The sequence below is a fragment of the Leopardus geoffroyi genome, chromosome A1, assembly GCF_018350155.1.
Source record: "Leopardus geoffroyi isolate Oge1 chromosome A1, O.geoffroyi_Oge1_pat1.0, whole genome shotgun sequence".
Taxonomy (NCBI): domain Eukaryota; kingdom Metazoa; phylum Chordata; class Mammalia; order Carnivora; family Felidae; genus Leopardus; species Leopardus geoffroyi.
Window position 1 is genome coordinate 239,657,456 of NC_059326.1, and position 24,252 is coordinate 239,681,707.

At 46.7% G+C, this 24,252-nt stretch overlaps 1 protein-coding gene across 6 annotated transcripts in view; it reads right to left on the bottom strand.

Annotated features, from left to right (window-relative positions):
* The window catches only part of PLEKHG4B (pleckstrin homology and RhoGEF domain containing G4B), an 85,828-nt gene extending 72,560 nt beyond the window's left edge, over nucleotides 1–13,268 (bottom strand). For 5 of the 6 annotated variants that reach the window (XM_045443673.1, XM_045443663.1, XM_045443681.1 and 2 more), the window contains exon 1: nucleotides 12,738–12,900. In XM_045443673.1, coding sequence (XP_045299629.1) covers nucleotides 12,738–12,776 — 39 coding nt within the window. In that variant the 5' untranslated portion in view covers nucleotides 12,777–12,900. Of the gene's footprint in view, nucleotides 1–12,737; nucleotides 12,901–13,213 lie in introns of those variants that run through there. The other variant, XM_045443644.1, reaches the window with a different exon arrangement.
* Nucleotides 13,269–24,252: the final 10,984 nt, after the last annotated feature.

The window sequence follows — 24,252 nt, forward strand, 5'->3', positions numbered from 1 at the left end:
AAAGCTGCCTCTTCATCCTCTAACCACCAGTTGGAGCATCCAGGATTTCACCTGGAGGTGTGGGGACGTCCTGGTGCCACCCTAGCTCCTCTGTCCCTGCTGGTCTCTATGCAACACTCAGGGGTCAGCAAACCATGACCCCAGTGGTCGGAAGAAAAAACAAAAGAAGAATACTAATTCAGATACGTGGAAACTATATGACATTCACATGTCAGTGCTCATATTGGAAGTTTTATTGGAACACAGACACCCTCATTCCATGCATTGCCTATGGCTGCTTCTGTGCTACAAAGGCAGAGCTGAGAATGGTCCTTCAAAGCCTCTAGGCTTACTGTCTGGCCCTTCATAGAAAGTTTGCTGACCCCACCCTTAAGGAAGGAAGTCCTGCAAGGCAGCCAAGGGGCATGAGTGGGTGGATGAAGGGGCAGCCCCCACCCTCCTTCCCTGTCTGCTGCCCCATGAGTTGCATGGACTCTGGCTCCAGAACAGCTACATTTCTCGATGAAGATGCTGGATGAGTGAGGGCTTGGTTGACACCACCACTTCTGATTCAACACCCAAGTTCCAACTAATTGTCAGTGATTTCGTTCACGAACAGCTTTATTCCATGTGTGCTTTGAGAGCAGCAGTCAATGTGATTGACTGCGATTGAGGGTGGTACCCAGCGGCTCTGTCTCCAGGGGTGGTATTAATTTCTTCTCAACATCAAATGCACTAAAAAAGCAGTCATTTAAGGTCCTCATTATCCTTCTTTGCATTTAGCAGCCTAATATACAACGAGGACACTCCCAAACTAGGGAGCTGTGAAAGTCTTGGAATGCACCTTTCATGCCAGCATCTATTAGGTGACTACGAGTGCACACGGGAAGCTCAAGCACCGTCCCTGCCACGGGTCACATGTTCACTTGGTCATTACCAGGACAGAGGCAACCACAAACACAAGGTCCCAGAGCAAGGCCTGCCCTGGCTTGGGAAGCCCATCACGCCAGCAGCAACCAGGGAGTGACCCTGCTCTGCTGCTCACCTGCTAGTCCTGCAGTAATTGCACAAACAGACACGGTCCTGCCTTCAGCATAGAGAGGAAGCAAACCCACCAGAGAAGCAGAAAGAAGGGTGGGCAGGAGGGAGACAGGGCTGGCAGGATGAGAAACAGACCCCCGGAAGGGACGGAGGTGCCCCCGTGGACGTGCCGGTAAAGAGGAGCTGTCGCTGGCCAGGTGGTGAGCTGCATCCTGGGGCCCACCTGTAAACATCACACCTGTAAACACTGACTGTGGCATAGCACAAAGTCCCCAAGACTTCTGCATATCTGGTTTCTTCGTTTGTAAAACAGGAAGAATACCATGAATCTACTTCACTCATTCCACAAAGGTAAGAACATATTTCATCTTAAAAGAACATTGAAACTTTTTACTTTTTAGTACAGAATGCAAACTGACAATGAAGTGTCGGTTCTTGAGACATTTTGACTGAATTTAGCTCTTTGAAGGTGCCTGATAGAAAGTGTGCAAGAGCGACCATTACCTCAATCCATGCAGATTGGCTCCCTCATGCTGAAATGTGACTTCGGCTGCAAGAAAGCGTTTTGTTCACTCTAACTGTGGCAAGACCAGAAAAGATTATGCCAACCTGAAAATGCCCCTCAGTCCTAATTGCTATACCAAACCTGACTTTCCCACATTGAGTCCTGCATCGAGCCCTTGATCCACAGCAGAGCTCGAGGGAGCTACGCACAACGCACATGCAGACAGGCCCGAACCCCTATTTGCAGTTCTTTAGGGGAGTGACTGATCATGACCATTCTTTCCCACCTAACTTACCCGGAAAACCCTTTGGCAGGAAACCAAAGTGCACTTGAAATGTGTCAGCCCGACCAGATGTGCGGCTCTTCATGTAGAAAGAGAAAAACAGATTTCTTCCCTCCAAGTTTTGTGTTGTCCTTTTGTTTTCACGTTACTGTTAAACCGCGTGAAAGAAACCACCTGCAAAAGCACAGGAAGTGCCCTTTTGTCTGAGTCCAGCTGCTTTGCCAGCGTCTGCCTGGCAGCATCTTTAGGTAGCACGCCTGGCCTCCCCACACCTTTCTCACGCACATTTCCAACAGGGAAACAAACACTCTTGAGGGAGGATTGAAACTAATTTGTCTGAGTTGTACGTGTGATAGCAGACTCCACCTCTATCACGAAGGACATGTGTTTCTTATACTTTCCGATTATATTCCAATACAAGTAAAGGAAGAGTAGGCACAGACGTGGTAGGTGGGAGCGTGACATTGTGTATTGGCACCAGTAGTTTAAAAATGCGACCCTAACATCTCCCCCAAAGCACCCTGTGAGCAGGGGCCCAGCCACAGCTGTGATGAAAGCTGGGCATCAGCCTGATTTGGGCTCTTCCAAACAGGAGCACAGGCACCCTAGAAAAGTCTCTCTCAGGTGGTCAGTGTTTCCCAGCTTGATTATGACTTGAAGGTAGCTGGCACCCGGCTACCTAAACTCGTTTCATTTTAACCATGAATGAGAAGGCTCTATCTAATGTGGTGTTAATGGAAAACCACAGATATATTTTTAAGTTACAAATGATGCCTGTACTTTTCCTGAAGGACTTTGTGACGTAGACAATCTTTAGTCTGAGCGGGACACGTGCTGACTGCTGCCACCGGGCTGAGGTTGTTCGGGAATTGGTGCTGGGTCTGGGCTGAAGCACCTTTGCCTGTCCCAGAAGCAGAGTGGAACGAAGGCTTCAAGTTTGAAGTTCTGGCTAGGAAGGCTTCATAGGGACATATGATGAGGCCATACTGATGTGCAGGAAGGTAAGGTAACTGGGAGTTTGGTTAAGTACAATTTAAGGATTTTTAGGGGAAAATGTGAATTCTGTATACATGATCAGAACAACAAACAAGTCATTCTAACGAGAAACCTGTGATGGATGCACTTGGAGTACTAAATCACACTTCTCACTGTCTCCCTGACTCAGGAAGTCACCACTGAGCTGGCCCACAAAGCTCAGTGGCCCCAGGCAAAGTCATGTCTGGCAAGTATGGCTCTACATGACGTGAACAGGTCCCTGAGGTTTCCCACACGGGTGCCTGAGAGAGGGGTAGAGAAGGATGCACTGGACAAGACAGTTGGGGATCTTGAGTCTAAGGATAAGGCTGGAGCCTGGAGCCCGGAGCCCAGAGCCATACTCAGAATGGGCACAGCAGGTGGCTTACCAACGTCTGGAATCCCGAACAGAGGGAGCCCTTGGAGCATGAGCGGTGAATGCAGGACAGAGGGAAGGAGGTGCTGGTGCCCACTGGGAAACCACTGACAAGAGGCGTGACTCCCAGCGGTGGCCTGGCCCAGCACACAGGAGCCTGGACCTGGGAAGGCCACAATGAGTATGCAGGTACATGAGGACAGGGTGCATCCACACCTGCCGGTGGGGCGCCGGTTGGCTCCACACGGCAGTTCTGCCAGTGGCTTCTGTAGCCAGCACGTCTGCACAGTCTGGCTCAGAGGTGCTCACAGTGGGACTGAGGGCACCCAGTCTATGATCAACCCCCACCCACAGTGGGGACCTACCCCAGTCGTTTAGAATGCTGTCGGCAGAAGGCAGGAGCACCCAAGTTAGGCTAGCAACCCTATCCGGCATTTCCCAGATTTTTCACCTATGGTCCTGGCATTACATTTCTTTTCCCCTCAAAGCGATCCAATTTGGATAATAAGTGATGTGGCCATTGGTCCTGATCAATCAACCCCTTGTTTCTGCTGTCTCTTCCCTCCTTGTCTGTCCTCTTTCTCTCCCTCCCCCCCCCCCCCCCTTTTTTTTTTTTTTTAGAATTTATGCATTTATTTTGAGAGAGAGAGAGAGAGAGAGGTGCTCACAGAGGGTGTCTGGTTGGCTCACTCGGTGAAGCGTCCAACTCTTGGTTTCAGCTTAGGTCATGATCTCACGATTCATAAGTTTGAGCCTCAAGTTGGGCTCTGTGCTGCTGGTGCAGAGCCTGCTTGGGATTCTCCCTCTCTTCCTCTCTCTGCCCCTCCCCAATGCTTGCTTGTGCTCTCTTAAAAAAAAAAAAAAGATGCTCACAGAGGCACCCACTGTCCTCTCCACACTGAACACCATAGTGCATTCATTGATTACCTACCATGTGCTAAACACAGTGAAGGATACAAAGATTTATGTCCTAGCTGACAGCCAGCAGGGGTTGTAAGACAAGAAAACTGCAATGTTAAGGGGAAGCAAGCACTGTTTGCGTGCCTCATTTTACACCCCACAATGGCCACATGATGGTTCTAGTGTCAGGCACTACCGACATGTTTTACATGGATTAACCTCACATAGACCTTCTCCCAGCGACTATTTTTCTCCAGTCAGTTACATTTTGAAGTCTTAAAAACTAGTTTCAAATTTCTGCAGATTTCCTACTCATTTCATATGCTTGCCTTTGACACAAACTTTTTTTCTTAAAAAGATCATTTCTCATTTCAAAACTTACTTTCTTAAGATATATCCTCGTACAATATAATGACATTTAAAAGCATAGTTGTAGGGGCACCTGAATGGCTCGGTTGAGTGTCCGTCTTTGGTTTAGGTCATGATCTCGCAGTTCGTGAGTTAAAGCCTCACATTGGGCTTTCTGTCAGCACAGAACCTGCTTTGGATTCTCTGTCCCCCTCTCTCACTGCCCCTCCCTGGCTCACAGCGCATGAGCACTTTCTCTCAAAAATAAATAAACATTAAAAAAAAATAGAATATAAAAGCAGAGTTATAAAACTCATTCCAAATCTTACAACAAACCAACAAGCAAACAAACAAACCAGGAAACCAAATTTAGCAGCATTACTAAAAGTATTATTCACCATGACCAAGTGGAATTCATCCCAGGAATGCGAGTGTGGTTCAATAATCAATATAAAACATCACGTCAATAAAACCAAGAAAAAAGTCTATGATCATCTTAAATGATACAGAAAAAGCAGTTTACAACATCCAACACCCTTTCATATCAAAATTTCCAGAAAACTAGGAGTAGAAAGGACCTTTCTCAACATGATAAAAGGCACTTATAAAAATCCACAGCTAACTTCAATGGTGAAATACTGAAAGCTTTTCTCTTAAGATCAAAATCAAGCCAAGGATGCCCACTTTCCCTGTTGGTATGTAACACTGTTCTGGAAGTTCTAGCCTGAGCACTTAGGCAAGAAAAAGAAATTAAAGGCATATAAATTAGAAATAAAGAAGTAGAATGATCTCCGTTTATAGATGACACAATCCTATATATAGCAAAACCCAAAGAATCCACAAAAAACCTACCTAGAACTGATAAATGGGTTCAGCAAAGTTGCAGGGTACAAGACCGACATGCAAAAATCAGTTGTGTTTCTATACATTAGCAATGAACAATCCAAAAATGAAACTAAGAAAATAATTCCAGTATATAATAGCATCCAAAAGGAATAAAATGCCTAAGATACTTTTTTTTTCATTTTATTATTTTTTATTTTTTGCATCATTGATAAGTATGCTCTTTAATCCCTATTCCCTACTTTCACTCCATCCACTTCCCGTCTGGTAACCATTAGCTTGTTCTCTATAGTTAAGAGTCTGTTTCTTGGTTTCTCTCTTTCTCTTTTTTCCCTTTGCTCATTTGTTTTGTTTCTTAAATTCCACATGAGTGAGATCATATGGTATTTGTCTTTCTCCGACTTATTTTGCTTAGCATTATTCTCCTCACTCCATGTCATTGCAAATGGCAAGATTTCATAATTTTTTTATGGCTGACTAATATTCCATTGTATATATATACTGCATCTTCTTTATCCATTCATCAATTGATGGACACTTGGGCTGCTTCCATAGTTTGGCTATTGTAGACAATGCTGCACATATCCTTTGAATTAATGTTTCCATTTCTGGGGGGTAAACAGCTAGTAGTGCAACTGCTGGGTCATAGGGTAGTTCCATTTTTAATTTTTTGAGGAAGCTCCATACTGTTTCCAGTGGCTTGCACCAGTTTGCATTCCCACCAACAGCGCAAGAGGGTTCCCTTTTTGTCCACATCCTCACCCACACTTGTTTTCTGTGTTGTTGGCTTGAGCCATTGACACGTGCAGGTGATATCTCACTGTGGTTTTGATCTACGTTTCCCTAAGTGATATTGAACATCAGTGTGCTGGCCATCTGCTGCTTCATTGTTAGTGTATAGAAGTGCAACAGATTTCTGTACATTGATTTTGTATCCTGTGACCTTACTGAATTCATTTATCAGTTCTAGTAGTTTTTTGGTGGGGTCTTCAGGGTTTCTGTATATAGCATAGCAGTTCTTCTGCAAATAATGAAAACTTTACATCTTCCTTATCACTTTGGATGCCTTTTATTTCTTTATGTTGTCTGATTGTTGTGGCTAGGACTTCCAGTGCTGCGCTGAATAACAGTGGTGAGTGTTGCCTAAGACATATTTAACCAGGGAGATGAAAGACTTGAACACTGGAAGCTACAAAACAGTGTTGGGAGGAATTAAAGAAACGGGAAAACATCCCAGGTTTATGGATTGGAAGACTTAATACTGGTAAAATATTAATACTATTCAAATCAGTCTACAAACTCAATGCAATCTCTCTCAAAATTGCAATGACCTTTTCTCCCAAAAATGGAAAAGATAATCCTCAAATTCATATGGAATTTCACTGGGCCCTGAACAGCCAAAGCAATCCTGAACAAAGTTGGAGGACTCACACTTCCTGATTTCAAAACCCACTACAAAGCTACAGTTATCAAAACGGTGTGATTCTGGCATAAAGACAGACACACAGAACAACAGAAAAGGACTGAAGATCCAGAAATAAACCTGCACAATTACGGCCAGTTGACTTCCAACCTAGGTTTCAAGACTATTTAAGAAGGAGAAAATAATTTCTTCAACAAATGGTGCTGGAAAAAGTGGATGTCCCCATACAAAAGAATGAAGTTGGACCCTTACCTCACACCAAATACAAAAATTAACTAAAATGGATCTATGGCCTAAATATAAACACTAAAATCAGAAAACTGTTAAAACATAGACGTACATCTTCATGATCTTGCAAATGGCAATGATTTCTTAGATACGACACTAAAAGCACAAGCAACAACAGAAAAAAATATATAAACTGGACCTCATTAAAAATAAAAACTTTGGGGTACCTGGGTGGCTCAGTCGGTTAAGTCTCTGACTTCTGCTCAGGTCATCATCTCAAGGTTCATGGGTTTGAGCCCGCAATGGACTTTGTGCTGACAGCTCAGAGCCTGGAGTCTGCTTCGGACTCAGTGTCTCCTTCTCTCCCTCTGCCCCTCCCCTGCTCATTCTCTATCTCTCTTTCTCAAATAAGTAAACATCAAAAAATTAAAAAAAAAAAAAAAACTTTGTGCATCAAAGGACACTATCAAGAAAGTAAAGGGACAACCAACAGATAGAACAAAATACTTGCAAACCATACACCTGATAAGAGTCTAATATCCAGAATATATAAAGAACTCTTAGAACACAATAACAAAAAGATAAAGAACCCAACTTAAAAATGGGCAAAGGACTTGAATAGACTTTTTTTTTCCAACAAGCATGTAAAAAGTTCTCAACATCAGTAGTCATTAGGGCAATGCAAACCAAAACTACAATGAAATATCACTTCACAGTCATTAGGATGACTATAATAATTAAAAAAAAAAGTAACAACTGTTGGTAAGGCTGTGGAGAAATTGGAACTCTCATACATTACTGGTGGATACGTAAAATGGTTCAGCTACTGTTGAAAACTGTTCAGTGGTTCATCAAAAAGTTAAACACAGAATTACCATATGACCCTGAAATATACTCAAAGAAATGAAAATATCTTACACACAAAAACTTGTAAACACATGTTCATAGCAGCACTATTTGCAAAAGCCAAAGGGTGGAAACAGTATAAATGTCTATCAACAGATGAATGGATAAGCAAATTGTGGTATATCCATGCAGCAGAATATTATTCAGTCTTAAAAAGGAAGCAAATTTTGACATATGCTACAATATGGATAAAATCTTGAGGATTTTATACTAAGTTAAATAAGCCAATCACAAAAAGACAAATACTATAGAAGGTCCTTAGAGTAGTTACAACCATGAGGACAGAATGTAAAATGTCGGCAGGCAGGGGCTAGGGGTGGCGGTAGAACGGGAGCCACTGTTTAACAGTGACAGAGTTTCAGATTCACAGGATGGAGGGGTTGTGAGGACTAACAGTCAGTACATATAAATTGTATGTTATATGTATTTGGGAATAAAAAAGACACATACTATAGGATTCCACTTATACAAAATATTCAGAGTAGGCAATTGAACAGAGAGAGAAATCAGACTAGTGGTTCCAGAGGATGGGAGAGGCTGGAACAGGGAGAAACTGTTACATGGGTGTGAGGTTTTACTTGGGGTATGGAGATGTTCTGGAACTAGGCAGAGGTAGTGGAATGCACAGCACTGGGAACGTACTAAATACCACTGAATTGTTTGCTCTGAAACAGTCTATGTGAATTTCACCTCAAAATAGTATTTAAAAAAATGAGTTCCAGAACTTTTCAGTATCTGTGCTAGTATCTGTTCTCATTTGTTGCTGTTGTTGCCCTACCCCACCGACTCTCCCATGTGCTTTCCTACTTAAATGTTGTACTTTAGGGAGAGATTACATTCTGCCTGCATCACTGGTCACCGAGATCCTCTGGGTTGTGGTCTCAGAAGGTCAGAGTCTCTGGACATGCACATGTGTTCTCAGTTTGAGAACTAAATGCTCACTCTGTTACCCAGTGTGGTGTGCTAGGCTGAATGAATCCCAATTACGTTTTCTTTAGTCTTTCTGAATAAGCCATAGGGAAGGCTCCAGGACCCTTGATTTCAAGTGGAGTTCATGGTCTATTGATTTGTCACTTCCACAAGACGTTTCTTTAAAAAATAGACAATTATATTGTTAAAATAATTATAATTGTAATTCCTCTTCCCGGTGATATCTTTGAGTGTCAACACACCTTGAAGATAACTTCATTGGATATTTTTCCTCAAGGGACTTCAAAAATAAAAGACAAAAAAACCTTTTTTTCATCTCTTATTTTTAGGAAAATCTCTCTCCCTTTCTATCATAGGATCCCAGAATAATAGCCAACGTTTATTGAGCACTTACTATATATCAGACACTGTTTTAAGCACATTATGATACTACTGTCATCCCTGTCCTAAAGATGGTAGGATGGAGGGGCCTGCCTGCCTGCCTGCTCACTCAGTGGGGAAACCAGGACTGGAACTTGGCTGAACAGAATGCATCCCCAGTCACCGAGCCCTCTGCCATGGTGGCACACTGCCCTATGTCCCATCCTGGCAGGAGACAGAGCCGGAGAAATCCGAGTCATTCTGCCCTCTTCACTCTCCAGGTGAGAACACCGGCCTGCGGCTAATTCTGGGTCAAAGCTGTCTACCAAACCGTGGTTCCTCTGCTTGACAATGAAGGGGCGGGTCACCCTTCTCCTGGCTGTCCCTTCTGTTCATTTAAAGTTAACTCAGGCATTTCTTCTCTTCTGCTCCGTGCACCATTGTCCCCACCCCAAAACACACATGCGGAACACATTCGTTACCTCGAATGGGGTCTTGTCAAGCCTTCCCTATAACTGTCTCGGACCTGCTTTGACCATTTGACACTTAGACAAGGTCTCCCAGACTCAACTGTAACCCAGCTGCTCCCTCTGAGGTGGTTGTTTTCACTCTCAAAAGTCCCAGGAAGTGATGTTAGCTTAGGTCAGGGGCGAAGCAGTAGACAGGAATCCCACAGGGTAGGCTCTGTACCTGTGTGGCCCACAGGAGGTTGGGGCTGGGCAGGGGAATCAAAATGGGCTTCAAAAGAGGGGGTGGGTAACCACCACGTGACAAACATTTGTAGAGCACCGACTTCAAGCCATGCACTATTATAAGCACCAGAGAAGCAAGTGAAATGAAGCAAAGTCGGTACTGCCTGGGGAGACAGGCGGTCAACAAAGGTGAGGCACAAGGTGAGGTTAGTTCAGACCCTCCCACGGAGGCCCTAGTATGGTGAAGCCAAGCAGGAAAGGCGCTGGGGGTGTGTGGCTGTGGAAGGGGTGCAGGCAGGATGACCAGGGGAGCTTTCTGAGGGTGACACCTACTGAGGCTGGGGGTCTCTGGGTCCAGGGCTACAGGCAGGTAACATTTCTGTGGGGCAGGTGCACATACTTGCCACCTTGCTGACTTGAACAACTCTAGTGCTGAATTTCAAATTAATTTATGTCCCAAACTGTTGTAGGTCTTAGATTTCATCCCTTTCTCGGGTTTAGAAACATCAGATGTTTTAAAGTCACGTAGAAGAAATTTACTGCAAAGTATCTTTTTTGTTGTTGTTTTTGTTTGCTTTTGGGGTTTGCTTGTTTTTGTGTTTTAAGTAGGCTTCACGCCCAGCATGGAGCCCAACACAGGGCTTGAACTCACAACCCTGAGCTGAGATCAAGAGTCAGACGCTCAACTAACTGAGCCACAATTTGATTTTATCAATTTTGGGGAAAATTCTGTAAGGTCAGATACTTGTCTAACAGTATCTGAAAGCTCTTCGAGAATTTGGGCCCAGGTGTGAACCGAGGCACCTAGAAACACCTGAAAAGGTATCCCAGCTCTAAGGACAGAAGAAGCCTTCAACTTAGGAACATTCAGCTGAATGATGAGCTGGGTTACCTTTCAAGAAGCATCTACATATCCATTTTTAAAGTAAACCGATATGGTGCTCTGAGGTAGGCAGGCTGTGATTATTCCTTTCAATGAACAGACTGAGGCTCAGAGAGGCCGAGCTACAAGGCCAAAGGGCAACAGCTAATAGAGGGCGGATGTGGGTGCACATCAAATCTCCAAGGTCCCGGGACTGCTCTCCAGGCACCAGGCCAGGGTCCAGAGTCTCTTTCCCACCCCATAGGCACCTGCCCTCCCTGGCCCCTTGTAGGGTAGATGGTCATTATGGATGCCTTCTGCTCAGGGGACCCCAGGTTCTCAAGGTGCCCCAGGATCAACACATGCAGGCCAGGATTTGCCACCTCTCAGCCCACGCCTCTGTACCCCCACCTCCTTCTCTTCATTCCCTGCCTCACTAGGTACACACCTACTGAGTGGCAGGCCCTGCCAGGGGTGCAGGGGTACAGGAAAAGGAGCCCAGAGCTGACAAGGCAGGAGGGTAAATCCTGAGCAGGGGTGCACTGCTTCAGGGCACAGCTGTGTGGAGAGGAAAACCGCACCGCTTCAGGGCTGCTTCTCGGTGTAGAATGGGTGACTAGCAGGTTCTGAGTGATTTTTATTTTTGTTCAAACACAGAGAGAACGCACATTAGCTCTGTTTGGAAGGAGGGAGGGAGGCAGGCGGTGGCGTGTGAACTGGGCTTGAATTATTCTCACAAAAAAAACGCTGAGATCTGGGAATCTGGGGTTTCCTGTGTTTGGCTGGATGATACAACCAGTGAGCACACATCTCAGAGAGCCTGAGGGCAAATTCAGGGCCGACTTTATTCCCTTAGCCTGGCATTTTGGGGATGCTTTACCAGTAAGAAAGTACTCATGGGAGACCACCAAAGGATGACACAGACGCAAGGGTCCACGTTTCACAGAGGCCATTTCAGACAAGGCCCGCATTAATGGGATGAAACGATGAGGCCCGCCCTGGGTGCCACAGGTTAGCCGTCCTCTCGAGGCCCACCTGGACCATCCACTTGTCCCCCAAAGCACAGTGAGATCAAGATGTGGTGTCGCATCAGGAGCAGGAGTGGGTTTATTACCTCAGTGTCGGATGTCCAGCACACGACACAGACACGAGTCCCTCAGGAAGGGAAATGTGTGGCTGGTAACTATCTCAGAATTTGAGTGTATTTTTACTGAGAGCAAAAGGGACATCTGAAGTTCCTCCCAACCCAGAGATCCCGTGAATCGGAAGCAGGTTCGGGGAGACGGAAAGCAGAATCTCACTTTGTCCACTTTGCAATCGCTCCGTGAAGCTGAGAAGCCCCCCCACCCCCAGCGCCCACAGCCGCCTAAAGCTCAGCCAGTTTAACACAGCAGATTCGTAAGCTATTAATTATGCAGCTTCAACTGCATTTAACTTAATTTTTTAATTATATGTTTTAATTCTTAATTAGACACCTTAAAGTATCAACTAAACTTTTTAAGTCGAAGTGCTGTGGGTAACAGGAGGAGAGTGTAATTATTACACCAAACACTCTGTAATCCAGCTTCACAGGAAAAAGGGGAGACAAACCCAGCACACTTTCTGCATTTCGCACGAAGAAATACAAAGCCGTGTGTCTCACGCTTTCCCAAACCTGAAAGGCCCCTCTTGTTTTCCTTGACTACGTTCGTTACCGAAATCGACGGAGTTCCAACCAACAAATCAATCGGTATTTTCTTTAAGTACAACTTCTTTGTCTTTGAGCGCCCTAGTTGGCCGGTTCGCCCTCCGTGCCCAGCTAATAAATAACGAGACTACAGCAACCACCGCACAGGTGCTTTTAGGCCCCCCCCCCCCCCCAGCACTCCCTTCAGAGCCTAGCCCTGCAGACCTGTGTCGAAAACCACATTTTTCTCAGAAATATTCAGGAGGTTAAGGCGAAAGTTTGCTAAGCTGATCTTTAAGTGACCGAAGAGTCAAAGCTTCCTCCCCCCGGCAGCGGGGGCCCTCAGACCCTCTTCCCTGCCACCCACCGGCCGGACCCTACCTTGGTGCCGGAGCCTTTGTCGGCCGCGCTGAGAGCCATGGTGGCGCCGCCTTTGTCCCGACCTCGGAGGAAAACGTTCCCATAAAGGCCACTGTCCGGCGCGCGACTCTCCCGGCGCCCCGCCCGCCACGCCGGAGCCGGAGGCGCGAGTCGGGCGGACCCCCTCCCCTCCCCGGAAAACCCCCTCCTCTGCTTGGAGCAGACACCCCCCCCCCACCCCCCACCGCGGACCCCCTCCCCCTGCAGAGCCCCTCCCCGCGAGGCGGACCTCCTCCCCCTGCAGAGCCCCTCCCCGCGGGGCGGACGCCCTCCACCTGCGGAGCCCCTCCCCCTGCAGACACCCTCCGTACGAGGCGGACCCCCTCACCCGGCAGACCCCCTCCCTGCGGGGCGGGCCCCCTTCCCTGGCCGACCCGCTCCACTCCGAGGGTGGCGGAGGGGCCGGGAGGCCTGCGGGGCTGGGGAGCCGCTCTCACCTCCCGCAGGCGGACCCAAGGCACAAGTGCCCTCACCTGGGCGGCAGTGGGGGCGGGGGCGCGGGGCTCCTCCCTCCGAAGCGGGTGGGAGTGGGGGTGGCGGGGCGCTTGCTTCTACTTTTGTTCTCACAAAGCCTCGGGACCTGGAATAGTGTTCTCAGACCAGTGGCTGCATCGGATTTCCCCCAGTGTAGACAGACTCGTACCTGATTTCCACTGGCATAGATGGACTAGCCTTCTCTTCCCGTCCAAGAGAACACATTGGCTGAGGGGATGCTCTCCCGGGGGAGCCGCATTGGAGTTGGGGGTGGGGGGTTGTCTCACACGAGAACCGGTCAGGTCTCTAACCCTGCATTGTGCCTTCACTGGAAACATGGGCACTGGTTCATCCCACCCAATGCAGGACAAATGTGCTCATTTAGGGATAAAGTTCAGTTGTTCAGAGAAATGAGCAGCTTTGGAGGGAAAGGCTCCTGGCCACAGGTTCCAGAATAAAGAAAGGTAACGAGGGCCCTCCCTCACCCATCACACTGGCCTTTTTGAATTCTTCTGATTGTCCCCTGCCTCAATCATCTTCTCTACCTCCTGGAACCTCCAGCCCTGTCTCAGTACTTGGGGACCTTTATCCCTAAAGCCCCCTAACCATCCCTGCCTCATCCTCCTCTCCCCTGCTCTCCTTGTGGGAGTCCTGCCCATGATGCTTCAGGAATAGGAGCCATGCTTTATTATTATTATTATTATTTTAAACATTTATTCATTTATGAGAGACAGCACAAGCAGGGAGGGGCAGGGCAGAGAGAGAGAGAGAGACAGACAGACAGACATAGAATCCGAAGTAGGCTCCAGGCTCTGAGCTGTCAGCACAGAGCCCAATGCGGGGCTCCAACTCACGATCTGTGAGATCATGACCTGAGCCTAAGTCCGACGCCCAACCGGCTGAGCCACCCAGGCGCCCCCTAGGGACCATGCTTTATAAACCTGTGTGGTCCCAAAGCACCTGCCGGGACAGAGCTCTGGAGTGTTGACATGTCTCCAGAGCAGGCGACTTTGTCCCTGGTGAGCTCCTCCAGGATCCAGAAGCTGGCCTTAGGGGAGGTTGACAGTGCCCGGGATGCCTGGTCAGGGTGCAGCCCCAGAATCTCACTCTTACTGGAGGTTGTGGGGCCTATCTGTGAAGCTCACTCTTCCACATCTGTTGTGCAAAAGGAAAGCAGAGCCCGCACAGGAACAGACACAGTTTTTAAGAATCTGGTTCCTTCTTTGTTGTGTATCCATAGAGTCAGGAGCGTTTTCTAAGTTTTTTCCAAAAATTCTGAGGTGGCTTGATTTATTCTCGAAGTACTCATGGATCACCTACTTTTGGTCAATCATTGCATGGCCCAGTCAAGCCCCTGGGGGTCTGATATACCATGGAGGGAGACAAACAGTAAACCAATGAACGGAGAATAAAGCACAATAAAGCAGATGGTCCAGGTGAGAAGAGTGTACAGGGACCAGAAGAGAGTGTGGGAGGGATCTGCTTACTTCCATGTGTGCAAAGGCTCTGGGGTGGGAATGGTTCTGTGCGCTTGAGGAAGGAAGGCTTTGTACCGGGGAGCATGGTGAAGGGGGACAGATGCAAAGCAACTGAGACTGGAAATGCTGCAGAAATAAGTAGGTCATGATAATGGGCTTTGTTTGATTCTGAGTGTTGTGAGAAATCACTGTGGAGAGAATGTGGGAAGGAAGTGACGTTATCTGATTTTTATTGCAAACATGTCACCCTGGCTGCAGTGTGGAGACCACAGCTGGTCAAGGCAGGGAGACCCATCAGGAAGCAACTGCCATAGTCTCAGTGAGAATGATGGGCTGGGTTGAGGTGGGAGTGACAGAGGTTGTGAGAAGTAGCTACAGTAAAGGCAGAGAGAGCTGGGAGGACAAGCTGACAGCCAGATCCCTGGAAAGGAGTCAGGGAAAGGACAGCTGAGATGGACAGTGGCCTGTGCCAGCTACAACTAGCATACTCTCCTGCTTGCAGAAGCCGGAGACTGCAAAACAAATGCCTCGGATCCCTTGCATCTGAGACTACAGATGTGCCTGGTTTTGCTAATACACGCACCACATGACGCGTGGAAGGAATCACGGGAAGTGGTGTCTCTCATAGTGGATTGGCGGTAGAAGTGTTTGGTTCGCACAGGTGCTGTAATATGTCCAATATCTTATAATACATCCCTTGCCGCTTACATTAGCTACAGTAGATTCTAGTGCCTGTAGTTAAGAACCAGCACCAGAACAGCAATTCAAGGATTTGAGGCCTGATCAGCAGGTGGAGGTTGGCCCCCTTGACTGAAGTGTGAGAGACCGGAGGAGAAGCAGGCTGGGGCGGAGAAGACAAGTTGACATGGAGACATCTGTTAGATGTGTGGGATCCCAGAGCCAGATAAAAACATCACAAGAAAACTACAGACCAATATCCCCGATGAATGCTTGAAGACACGAATAACTTGAACAAAACTTTAGCAAATGGAAACCAACAGCATATTAGAAAGGGTACACACCATGAACAAGTGAGATTGATTCCAGAAACGCAAAGGTTCTCCACACCAGAAAAACCTATGGAGTGCGTCAGATGAACAGAACAATGATGGGGGCGGGGGGAGGGGGGAGATTATCTCAACTGACACAGAAAAGATAGTTGAAAAACTCCAACACCATTTCATGATAAAAACTCTCAGAGAACTTTGATTAGAGAGAAAATCCTCAACATGGTAAACGGTATTTATGGAAAATCCAGTTAACATCATTTACAATGGTGAAAGACTGAAAGCTTTCTCCCTAAGCTCAGGAATAAGACAAGGATGCATGTTTTCGCTACTTCTATTCAACATTGTGCTGGAAGTTCTAGTCAGAGATGTTAGAGATAACAAAAGGAAATAAAAGGCATTGGAATTGGAATTGGAAAGGAGGAGATAAAACTATCTCTATTTACAGTGACATGATCCGAGAAAGTTATTTGAACTAATGGATGAGTTCAGCAAAGTTGCAGGGTACAAGATCAATACACACGAATCAGTTGTGTTTCTATACTCCAGCAATGAATAATTTAAAAGGGAAATTAAGAAAATAATTCCATTTATAATAGCACTTAAAAGAATTTAATACTTAGGACTAAATCTAATCAAGGATGGGCACCTGGGTGGCTCAGTTTGTTGAGTGCAGACTTTTGATCTACACTCAGGTCTTGATCTCTTGGGTCATGAGTTCAAGCCCCACCTTGGGCTCCACACCGGGCGTGAAGCCTACTTAAAATGTAATCAAGGCAGTGAAAAAGTTATATGCTGAAAACTACAAAACATTGCTGAGAGAAATTAGAGATGATCTAATTAATAGAAAGACATCTGCATGTTCCTGGATAGGAAGACTCAACTATATCAAGATGTCACTGCTACCCAAACTGATCTGCAGATTCAACACAATTCCTATTAAAATATCAACAGCCTTTTTTTTCTTAATGGGAAAGCGGATCCTCAAATTCCCATGAAATTGAAAGGGTCACTTAATAACAAAAACAGTCTTGAAAAAAATAACAAAGTTGGAGGACTCACATTAATTTACTACAAAGCCACAGTAATTAAAACTCCTTTGGTATGGTTCTGGCATAATGACATACATATAGACCAATGGAATAGAAGAGAAACCCCAGAAGTAATCACCTTCATATATGATTAAATGATTTTCAACAAAGGTGACAAGAACATTCAATGGTAAAGGACAGTGTTTTCAACAAATGGTGCTGGTAAAACTGGACATCCACATACAAAAGAATGAAGTTGGACCCTTACCACATGCCATATAAAAACTAACTAAAAATAGATCAAAGACCTAAATGTAGGAACTAAAGCTATGACATTTTCAGGAGAAAATGGGGATAAATCTTCATGAGCCAAAAACACAAGCTACATAAGAAAAAATACATAAATTGGACTCCATCAAAATTTGAAACTTTGGTACATTAAAGCACACTATGAAGAAAGTGAGGACAACCCACAGAATGGGAGAAAAACTATTTGAGAGTCATATATTCAATAAGGAGTTAGTATCCAGAGTATAGAAAGAACTCCAAAAACTCAACAATAGGGACAAACAACCTAGGTAAACAACAGGCAAAGGAGTTAAATAGACATTTCTGCAAAGATACACAGAGGGTTAGTGAGCGCATGAAAAGATGCTCAACATCGTTAATCACTGGGGATATGTAAATCCAAACCACAGTGAGATACCACTTCATGATCACTGGGATGGCTATGAAAAGGAGAGAATGGGTAATAAATGGAGGTGAAGAATGGAGAGATTAGGCCCATTGCACGTTGCTCTTGGAAATGTAAAGCACTTCAGCCTCTGTGGAGAAGGGCAATGTTCTGGAGCCAGATGGTGGTGATGGTTGTATCAGATGTAAATTTACTAAACATTACTGAATTGTACACTGTAAAGCTGCTGAAATGGTGAATTTTATGTTATGTGAATTTTACCTCACTAAAAATAAATTGCAAATAGAAGAACTGAACATGAAAAGCAAAACCTTAAAACTTAAAAAAAAAGAGAAGATTAAGATGAAATTTGGATAGGGAAGTATTTCATAAATGCAATGCACGAAGCCTCGACTATAAACAAAATGATTGATATTTGATTACTTTAAAATTAAATGTAAATTTCATATTGCTGGGCGATAAATTTGAAAGATAAGCCAGAAAATGGGGGATGAATCTGTTGTAGCCAACTAATGATCAGGATCCAGAACACAGTAAGAGTTCCTAAAAACTAAGAGAGAGAGAGAGAGCGAGAGAGAGAGAGAGAGAGAGAGTCAATCTAATGGAAAATTGGGCAAAGGTTAAGAATTGGCATTTCAAAAGATTAAACCCTAATGGTTAATGAACCAAAAATGCTCACACTTTCTAGTAATTAGGAAAATGCAAGTGTAGACAAACTCTCATGTTTGCCATTTAGCAAAGTAGTTACGGCCTAAAAATATGTAAAGTGAAAAATAGTGTTTATAAAATACAGTATCAAGCTAAAATATTTAATGTTTTAGAATACTAAGGTGTAAAAATCCCAAGTATTTGGTGTTTGCTGAGAGTGTTGATAGTGAACTACAGAGGACCTGGAAAAGAAACTTCACATTCAGGAAATCCCCCAAAGGCACACACACCTGACAGGAACACTTGCAATGTTCAGGGGCTCACGCAGTCCTCACTACGGCACTATCACGCCAGTGGCAGAGGCACCTTAAATGTCCATCAACATGGGAACAGAGAAGTAAATTGGGCACTTATACAAAGGAGCACAACAGATTAAGTGAATGAATACAGAGAAGCCTCCAAGGCCATGGTGAGTAAAAAAGACAGCAAGTTACAAATGGATCAGAATGGTGGGGGGTCATTTAGGTAAACCCAAAACGCTCTGGATTGTTTATCAGCACATGCCCATGCTGTTACAGCATAAACTCGTGCATGGGATGTCACACACAGGTTAACGTCTGGTCAGATCTCCCTGTGGCCCATGGCACCTGTAACGCCTTTTTTCTGTGTGGAATCTTGCCCAGTGAACCACAACATTTGCAGCGAATCGTGGTGTCGGGGGTTCTGCTGTGGAAGCTCCAAGGGCTGGGCTCTTGACTCAAATTGGTTTTCAACTTTCAATTTTTATTGTATTCCACATTTGCTTCTGCTTTCACTTTAAGGTTTAATCAGACATCACCTTGGGAAATATGCTGGCCACAGACAACAGTCATATGTGAAACAGCTGAATGGGCGTCCTGGTGAGGCAGGGTGGACGGAGCTTGTATCAAACGAGAATTCCATAAAGGAGCTGCCCTCTTTGTGCATCAGTGCAGTCGCAGTGCATCTACAGCAGAACGCTATGCACCTACAGGGCGTGGTGGAAATTCTCTGCAATGGAAGTTCCACTCACAGGCCACAGGGAAGCCTGTGCAGGGGCCAGCTTGGGTGCTCTTTGCGGAGCAGCTGTGTGCACTGGGCGTAGCCTGAACAGGCCAGTCCCATCCTGATTCAGCCCTTGGTGCCTTCCCTCTGTCTCCCTTCTCTTTCAGGCTCTCTCACACTGCTGGCATTCTTCTCGCCCTCCCTTCCTGGCCTCAGACATCCTCTGCACTGGACCAGCTTGCCTTTGACTTTTTATCCTTTATCTCTCAAGAGAAAGGAAACGCAGGCCGCGGCAAGCAGAGGGAACTGTGTTTAGGAGTGGTATGGATACTGCTCATTCATTAACCCCACCAGAGCGGCCATGAAGTGTGCCTCCCAGGGAAGCAGCAAAGGGAGGAGGGACCCCTCTCTTCTGTACACCAGTTGCATTCTGGACACTGACGTGGACATGCACAGATGGCAAGCCCTGCTCTTAGAGGCCTCCTGTCCCAGTAACAGAGATAGCCCTAACCAAATGAAAGATGGGGGACAAGACGGGGAGAGCATGGCTGAGATCCAGCTGTAGATATGTCAGGCTAAAGGAAGAGAGGAGCTCACTGCCCAGAGGTTAGAGGTCAGGCCCACTGCACAGAGGGAACAGCAGGCACAGCAGCCCTGAGGCAGGATGAACACAGTGCATTCCAGGACTACAAAGGGGTGGTGTGGGGGGCAGGGGACATGGCCTGTGCGGCTTTGGGGTGTCCCTGGGGAGATGACCGTGGCTATGCATTGGCTTTCTGTGGCAGGAAGAGGAAGTGTCTGGTGAGTGGGCAGGGGATCCCCTGCTGACCGTGCCATGAGACTCCGCCACTAAGGGTCAGGGCCCTGGTGGGCTGTGGGCCACAGCTGCATTTTGGCCTTTGCTGTTTGAGCATTTAGAAGTCTTCAATTAAGAGATATTTTTGAGCATGCTCTAAGACCCAAATTGGTTATGAATTCTGCCCTTCTTCATTTACTTGTGTGTAGAACATTTTAACTGTTCATCCTTTTTATTTTACAGATACCACTTATATTTAACATCTGGCTGGTTCGTTTCATTTTATTTCAACCCATTGTTATTCCAATAAGTTATAGTAAAGTGACAGAAAATATTAGCTTTCCAGGTGAATGTTTCCACAGTCAGAAAAACAACAGAAAGTGGCCAAATGACTGTGGCTGCCCTCATGACATGGGAGCACAAGCACACTGTCCTCATTCCTGGAACAGGGCTTCTGCTTTGAATCTGTCCCTGTTCTTGATGCGGGCTGGCCAGCTGACCCCATCCACAGGTCATGGAGCACACTGGGAACGGTTCTGTTAGCTGAAAGGGCTTGTCTTCCAGACAGCCCCCTTCACGGCATACAAGGAATGCTGAGCAGAAATCCTATGTCCCAGGCTTCCCCACTATGCTTCTCAGAAAACTCTCCAACATTTGCTCGTTGAGGACAAAGTAGGAAAACAAAGACGACCAGCCACTACTTGTTTGAAGCAAAAGTAAAAGTTGTACTAAAGAAAAGAGCCACATGTTTGAAAGTTTTGCTGTAGTATTTAAATGTTTTTTTCTCAAATGACCGGCAGTTTGTATATAAATATGAAAACTCCAAGACCATCGAGACAAAAATTTTTAACATCTTGAAAGTTTCTAATATGTTAATTTGCCAATTCTTTGGAGAAACAAAATTATACCCCTCTATCATACCAGGGCAATCATGGAGCGTATGAATTAAAATTGTTTCCAGTTTAGAAATAGTCAAAATGAAATATAATGAGAGGGTTTAGAAAATCCACCTGTTGTAATCCTGCAAACCCATCACCCCCTCCAGGGAGCTCAGTGGGAGACGTGGGGACCTTCTGCTCACACTCATTCCATTGTACTCAGGATTTTACTCTGCTGGGGTTGAGCAGTGGTGCACAAAGGGAGACTCAGGCCCTCCCCTCCCACAGAGGCAAACATTCAGTCAGCCTTGGAATGTGAGTTATTTCAGAGCAGGGCCTCCTGTGCGTTACAGCACCCTGGGGAGGCCTGCCCCTGAGGACACGGAGAGCCCCTGCAGAGGTAAGCCATGGTGTGGGCTCGGAGGCTGCAGGCCTGAGCCACCAGACATCAGCCAGTCCTGGGCTTCAAGAACATCACGGAGGCTCCGAAATACAGAAAGTCCTGATGACCCACCTCCCACTCCTACAGAAGTTGCTTACTGCCCTTAAGTCAGGCCTGAGCCAGCTTTAGCTGCCTTTAGTGGAGGGTGGGGGGAGGAAACAAGTGGAAAGTCTCTCAGAGCTGCAGACCAGTCACTCTGTGCCCACAGGGACCTTGTGTTGTCACTGTCTACCCTCCACCCAATTCCTGCTCATTTGCAAATCTCAGCTGAAACCCCCCCTCTGCCAAGCACCCCCACCTCTCTAGTCATGCTGGGGCCCTTTCAAAGGCTCTCCCCACAGCCATAGTTACCCTTGTCTGGTGCAACTTTGCATGTTACTCCTGTGGCTGTCACCTAACCTCTGCCTTCCCCACTAAGGCATTTGCTATAGGAGGGCCACACCCATCCTCTGTCCCTTACAGGCACCTTTAGTGAGGAAGAAAATGAAATCTTTGCTGTGTATTCCACGAATCACCTCCGGTCAGTGAAAGAAACATACACTGATTGCTGAGCTCAGCCTGGGGAGGAAGCCAGCTGACACCATGTCTGAAAGAGGGACACCACCCGGTGAAACGAAGTCCAGGTAGTAAGGGTGGCAATGCCTCCCAGATGGACAGCTATGGTTGGGAGGAAATGAAGGACTAGACTGGGTTGGCAGGAACAACCTTCATGTTCCCAAGGCCTGAACTCTGACCCCAGGGCTGGGACTCAGACTTCTTCAGGACCAGAAGGGTTACGGTCAAGGTCAGGGGTCAGGGTCAGGTGTCAGGGGTCAGGGTCAGGTGTCAGGGGTAAGGGTTACGGTCAAGGTCAGGGGTCAGGTTCAGGTGTCAGGGTCAGGGGTCAGGGTCAGGGTCAGGTGTCAGGGGTAAGGGTCAGGGTCAGGTGTCAGGGGTAAGGGTTACGGTCAAGGTCAGGGTCAGGTTCAGGTGTCAGGGTCAGGGGTCAGGGTCAGGGTCAGGTGTCAGGGGTAAGGGTCAGGGTCAGGTGTCAGGGGACAGGGTCAGGTGTCAGGGGTAAGGGTCAGGGTCAGGTGTCAGGGGAGAGGGTCAGGTGTCAGGGGTAAGGGTTACGGTCAAGGTCAGGGTAAAGGTTACGGTCAAGGTCAGGGTAAGGGTTACGGTTAGGGGTTAGGGGTTAGGGTTAGGATTAGGGTTAGGGTTAGGTTTAGGGGTTAGGGTTAGGGTTCGGGGTTCGGGTTAGGGTTAGGGTTAGGGTTAGGGTTAGGGTTAGGGTTAGGGTTAGGGTTAGGGTTAGGGTTAGGGTTAGGGTTAGGGTTAGGGTTAGGGTTAGGGTTAGGGTTAGGGTTAGGGTTAGGGTTAGGGTTAGGGTTAGGGTTAGGGTTAGGGTTAGGGTTAGGGTTAGGGTTAGGGTTAGGGTTAGGGTTAGGGTTAGGGTTAGGGTTAGGGTAGGGTTAGGGTTAGGGTTAGGGTTAGGGTTAGGGTTAGGGTTAGGGTTAGGGTTAGGGTTAGGGTTAGGGTTAGGGTTAGGGTTAGGGTTAGGGGTTAGGGGTTAGGGGTTAGGGGTTAGGGGTTAGGGTTAGGGGTTAGGGGTTAGGGGTTAGGGTTAGGGTTAGGGTTAGGGTTAGGGTTAGGGTTAGGGTTAGGGTTAGGGTTAGGGTTAGGGTTAGGGTTAGGGTTAGGGTTAGGGTTAGGGTTAGGGTTAGGGTTAGGGTTAGGGTTAGGGTTAGGGTTAGGGTTAGGGTTAGGGTTAGGGTTAGGGTTAGGGTTAGGGTTAGGGTTAGGGTTAGGGTTAGGGTTAGGGTTAGGGTTAGGGTTAGGGTTAGGGTTAGGGTTAGGGTTAGGGTTAGGGTTAGGGTTAGGGTTAGGGTTAGGGTTAGGGTTAGGGTTAGGGTTAGGGTTAGGGTTAGGGTTAGGGTTAGGGTTAGGGTTAGGGTTAGGGTTAGGTTAGGGTTAGGGTTAGGGTTAGGGTTAGGGTTAGGGTTAGGGTTAGGGTTAGGGTTAGGGTTAGGGTTAGGGTTAGGGTTAGGGTTAGGGTTAGGGTTAGGGTTAGGGTTAGGGTTAGGGTTAGGGTTAGGGTTAGGGGTTAGGGTTAGGGTTAGGGTTAGGGTTAGGGTTAGGGTTAGGGTTAGGGTTAGGGTTAGGGTTAGGGTTAGGGTTAGGGTTAGGGTTAGGGTTAGGGTTAGGGTTAGGGTTAGGGTTAGGGTTAGGGTTAGGGTTAGGGTTAGGGTTAGGGTTAGGGTTAGGGTTAGGGTTAGGGTTAGGGTTAGGGTTAGGGTTAGGGTTAGGGTTAGGGTTAGGGTTAGGGTTAGGGTTAGGGTTAGGGTTAGGGTTAGGGTTAGGGTTAGGGTTAGGGTTAGGGTTAGGGTTAGGGTTAGGGTTAGGGTTAGGGTTAGGGTTAGGGTTAGGGTTAGGGTTAGGGTTAGGGTTAGGGTTAGGGTTAGGGTTAGGGTTAGGGTTAGGGTTAGGGTTAGGGTTAGGGTTAGGGTTAGGGTTAGGGTTAGGGTTAGGGTTAGGGTTAGGGTTAGGGTTAGGGTTAGGGTTAGGGTTAGGGTTAGGGTTAGGGTTAGGGTTAGGGTTAGGGTTAGGGTTAGGGTTAGGGTTAGGGTTAGGGTTAGGGTTAGGGTTAGGGTTAGGGTTAGGGTTAGGGTTAGGGTTAGGGTTAGGGTTAGGGTTAGGGTTAGGGTTAGGGTTAGGGTTAGGGTTAGGGTTAGGGTTAGGGTTAGGGTTAGGGTTAGGGTTAGGGTTAGGGTTAGGGTTAGGGTTAGGGTTAGGGTTAGGGTTAGGGTTAGGGTTAGGGTTAGGGTTAGGGTTAGGGTTAGGGTTAGGGTTAGGGTTAGGGTTAGGGTTAGGGTTAGGGTTAGGGTTAGGGTTAGGGTTAGGGTTAGGGTTAGGGTTAGGGTTAGGGTTAGGGTTAGGGTTAGGGTTAGGGTTAGGGTTAGGGTTAGGGTTAGGGTTAGGGTTAGGGTTAGGGTTAGGGTTTAGGGTTAGGGTTAGGGTTAGGG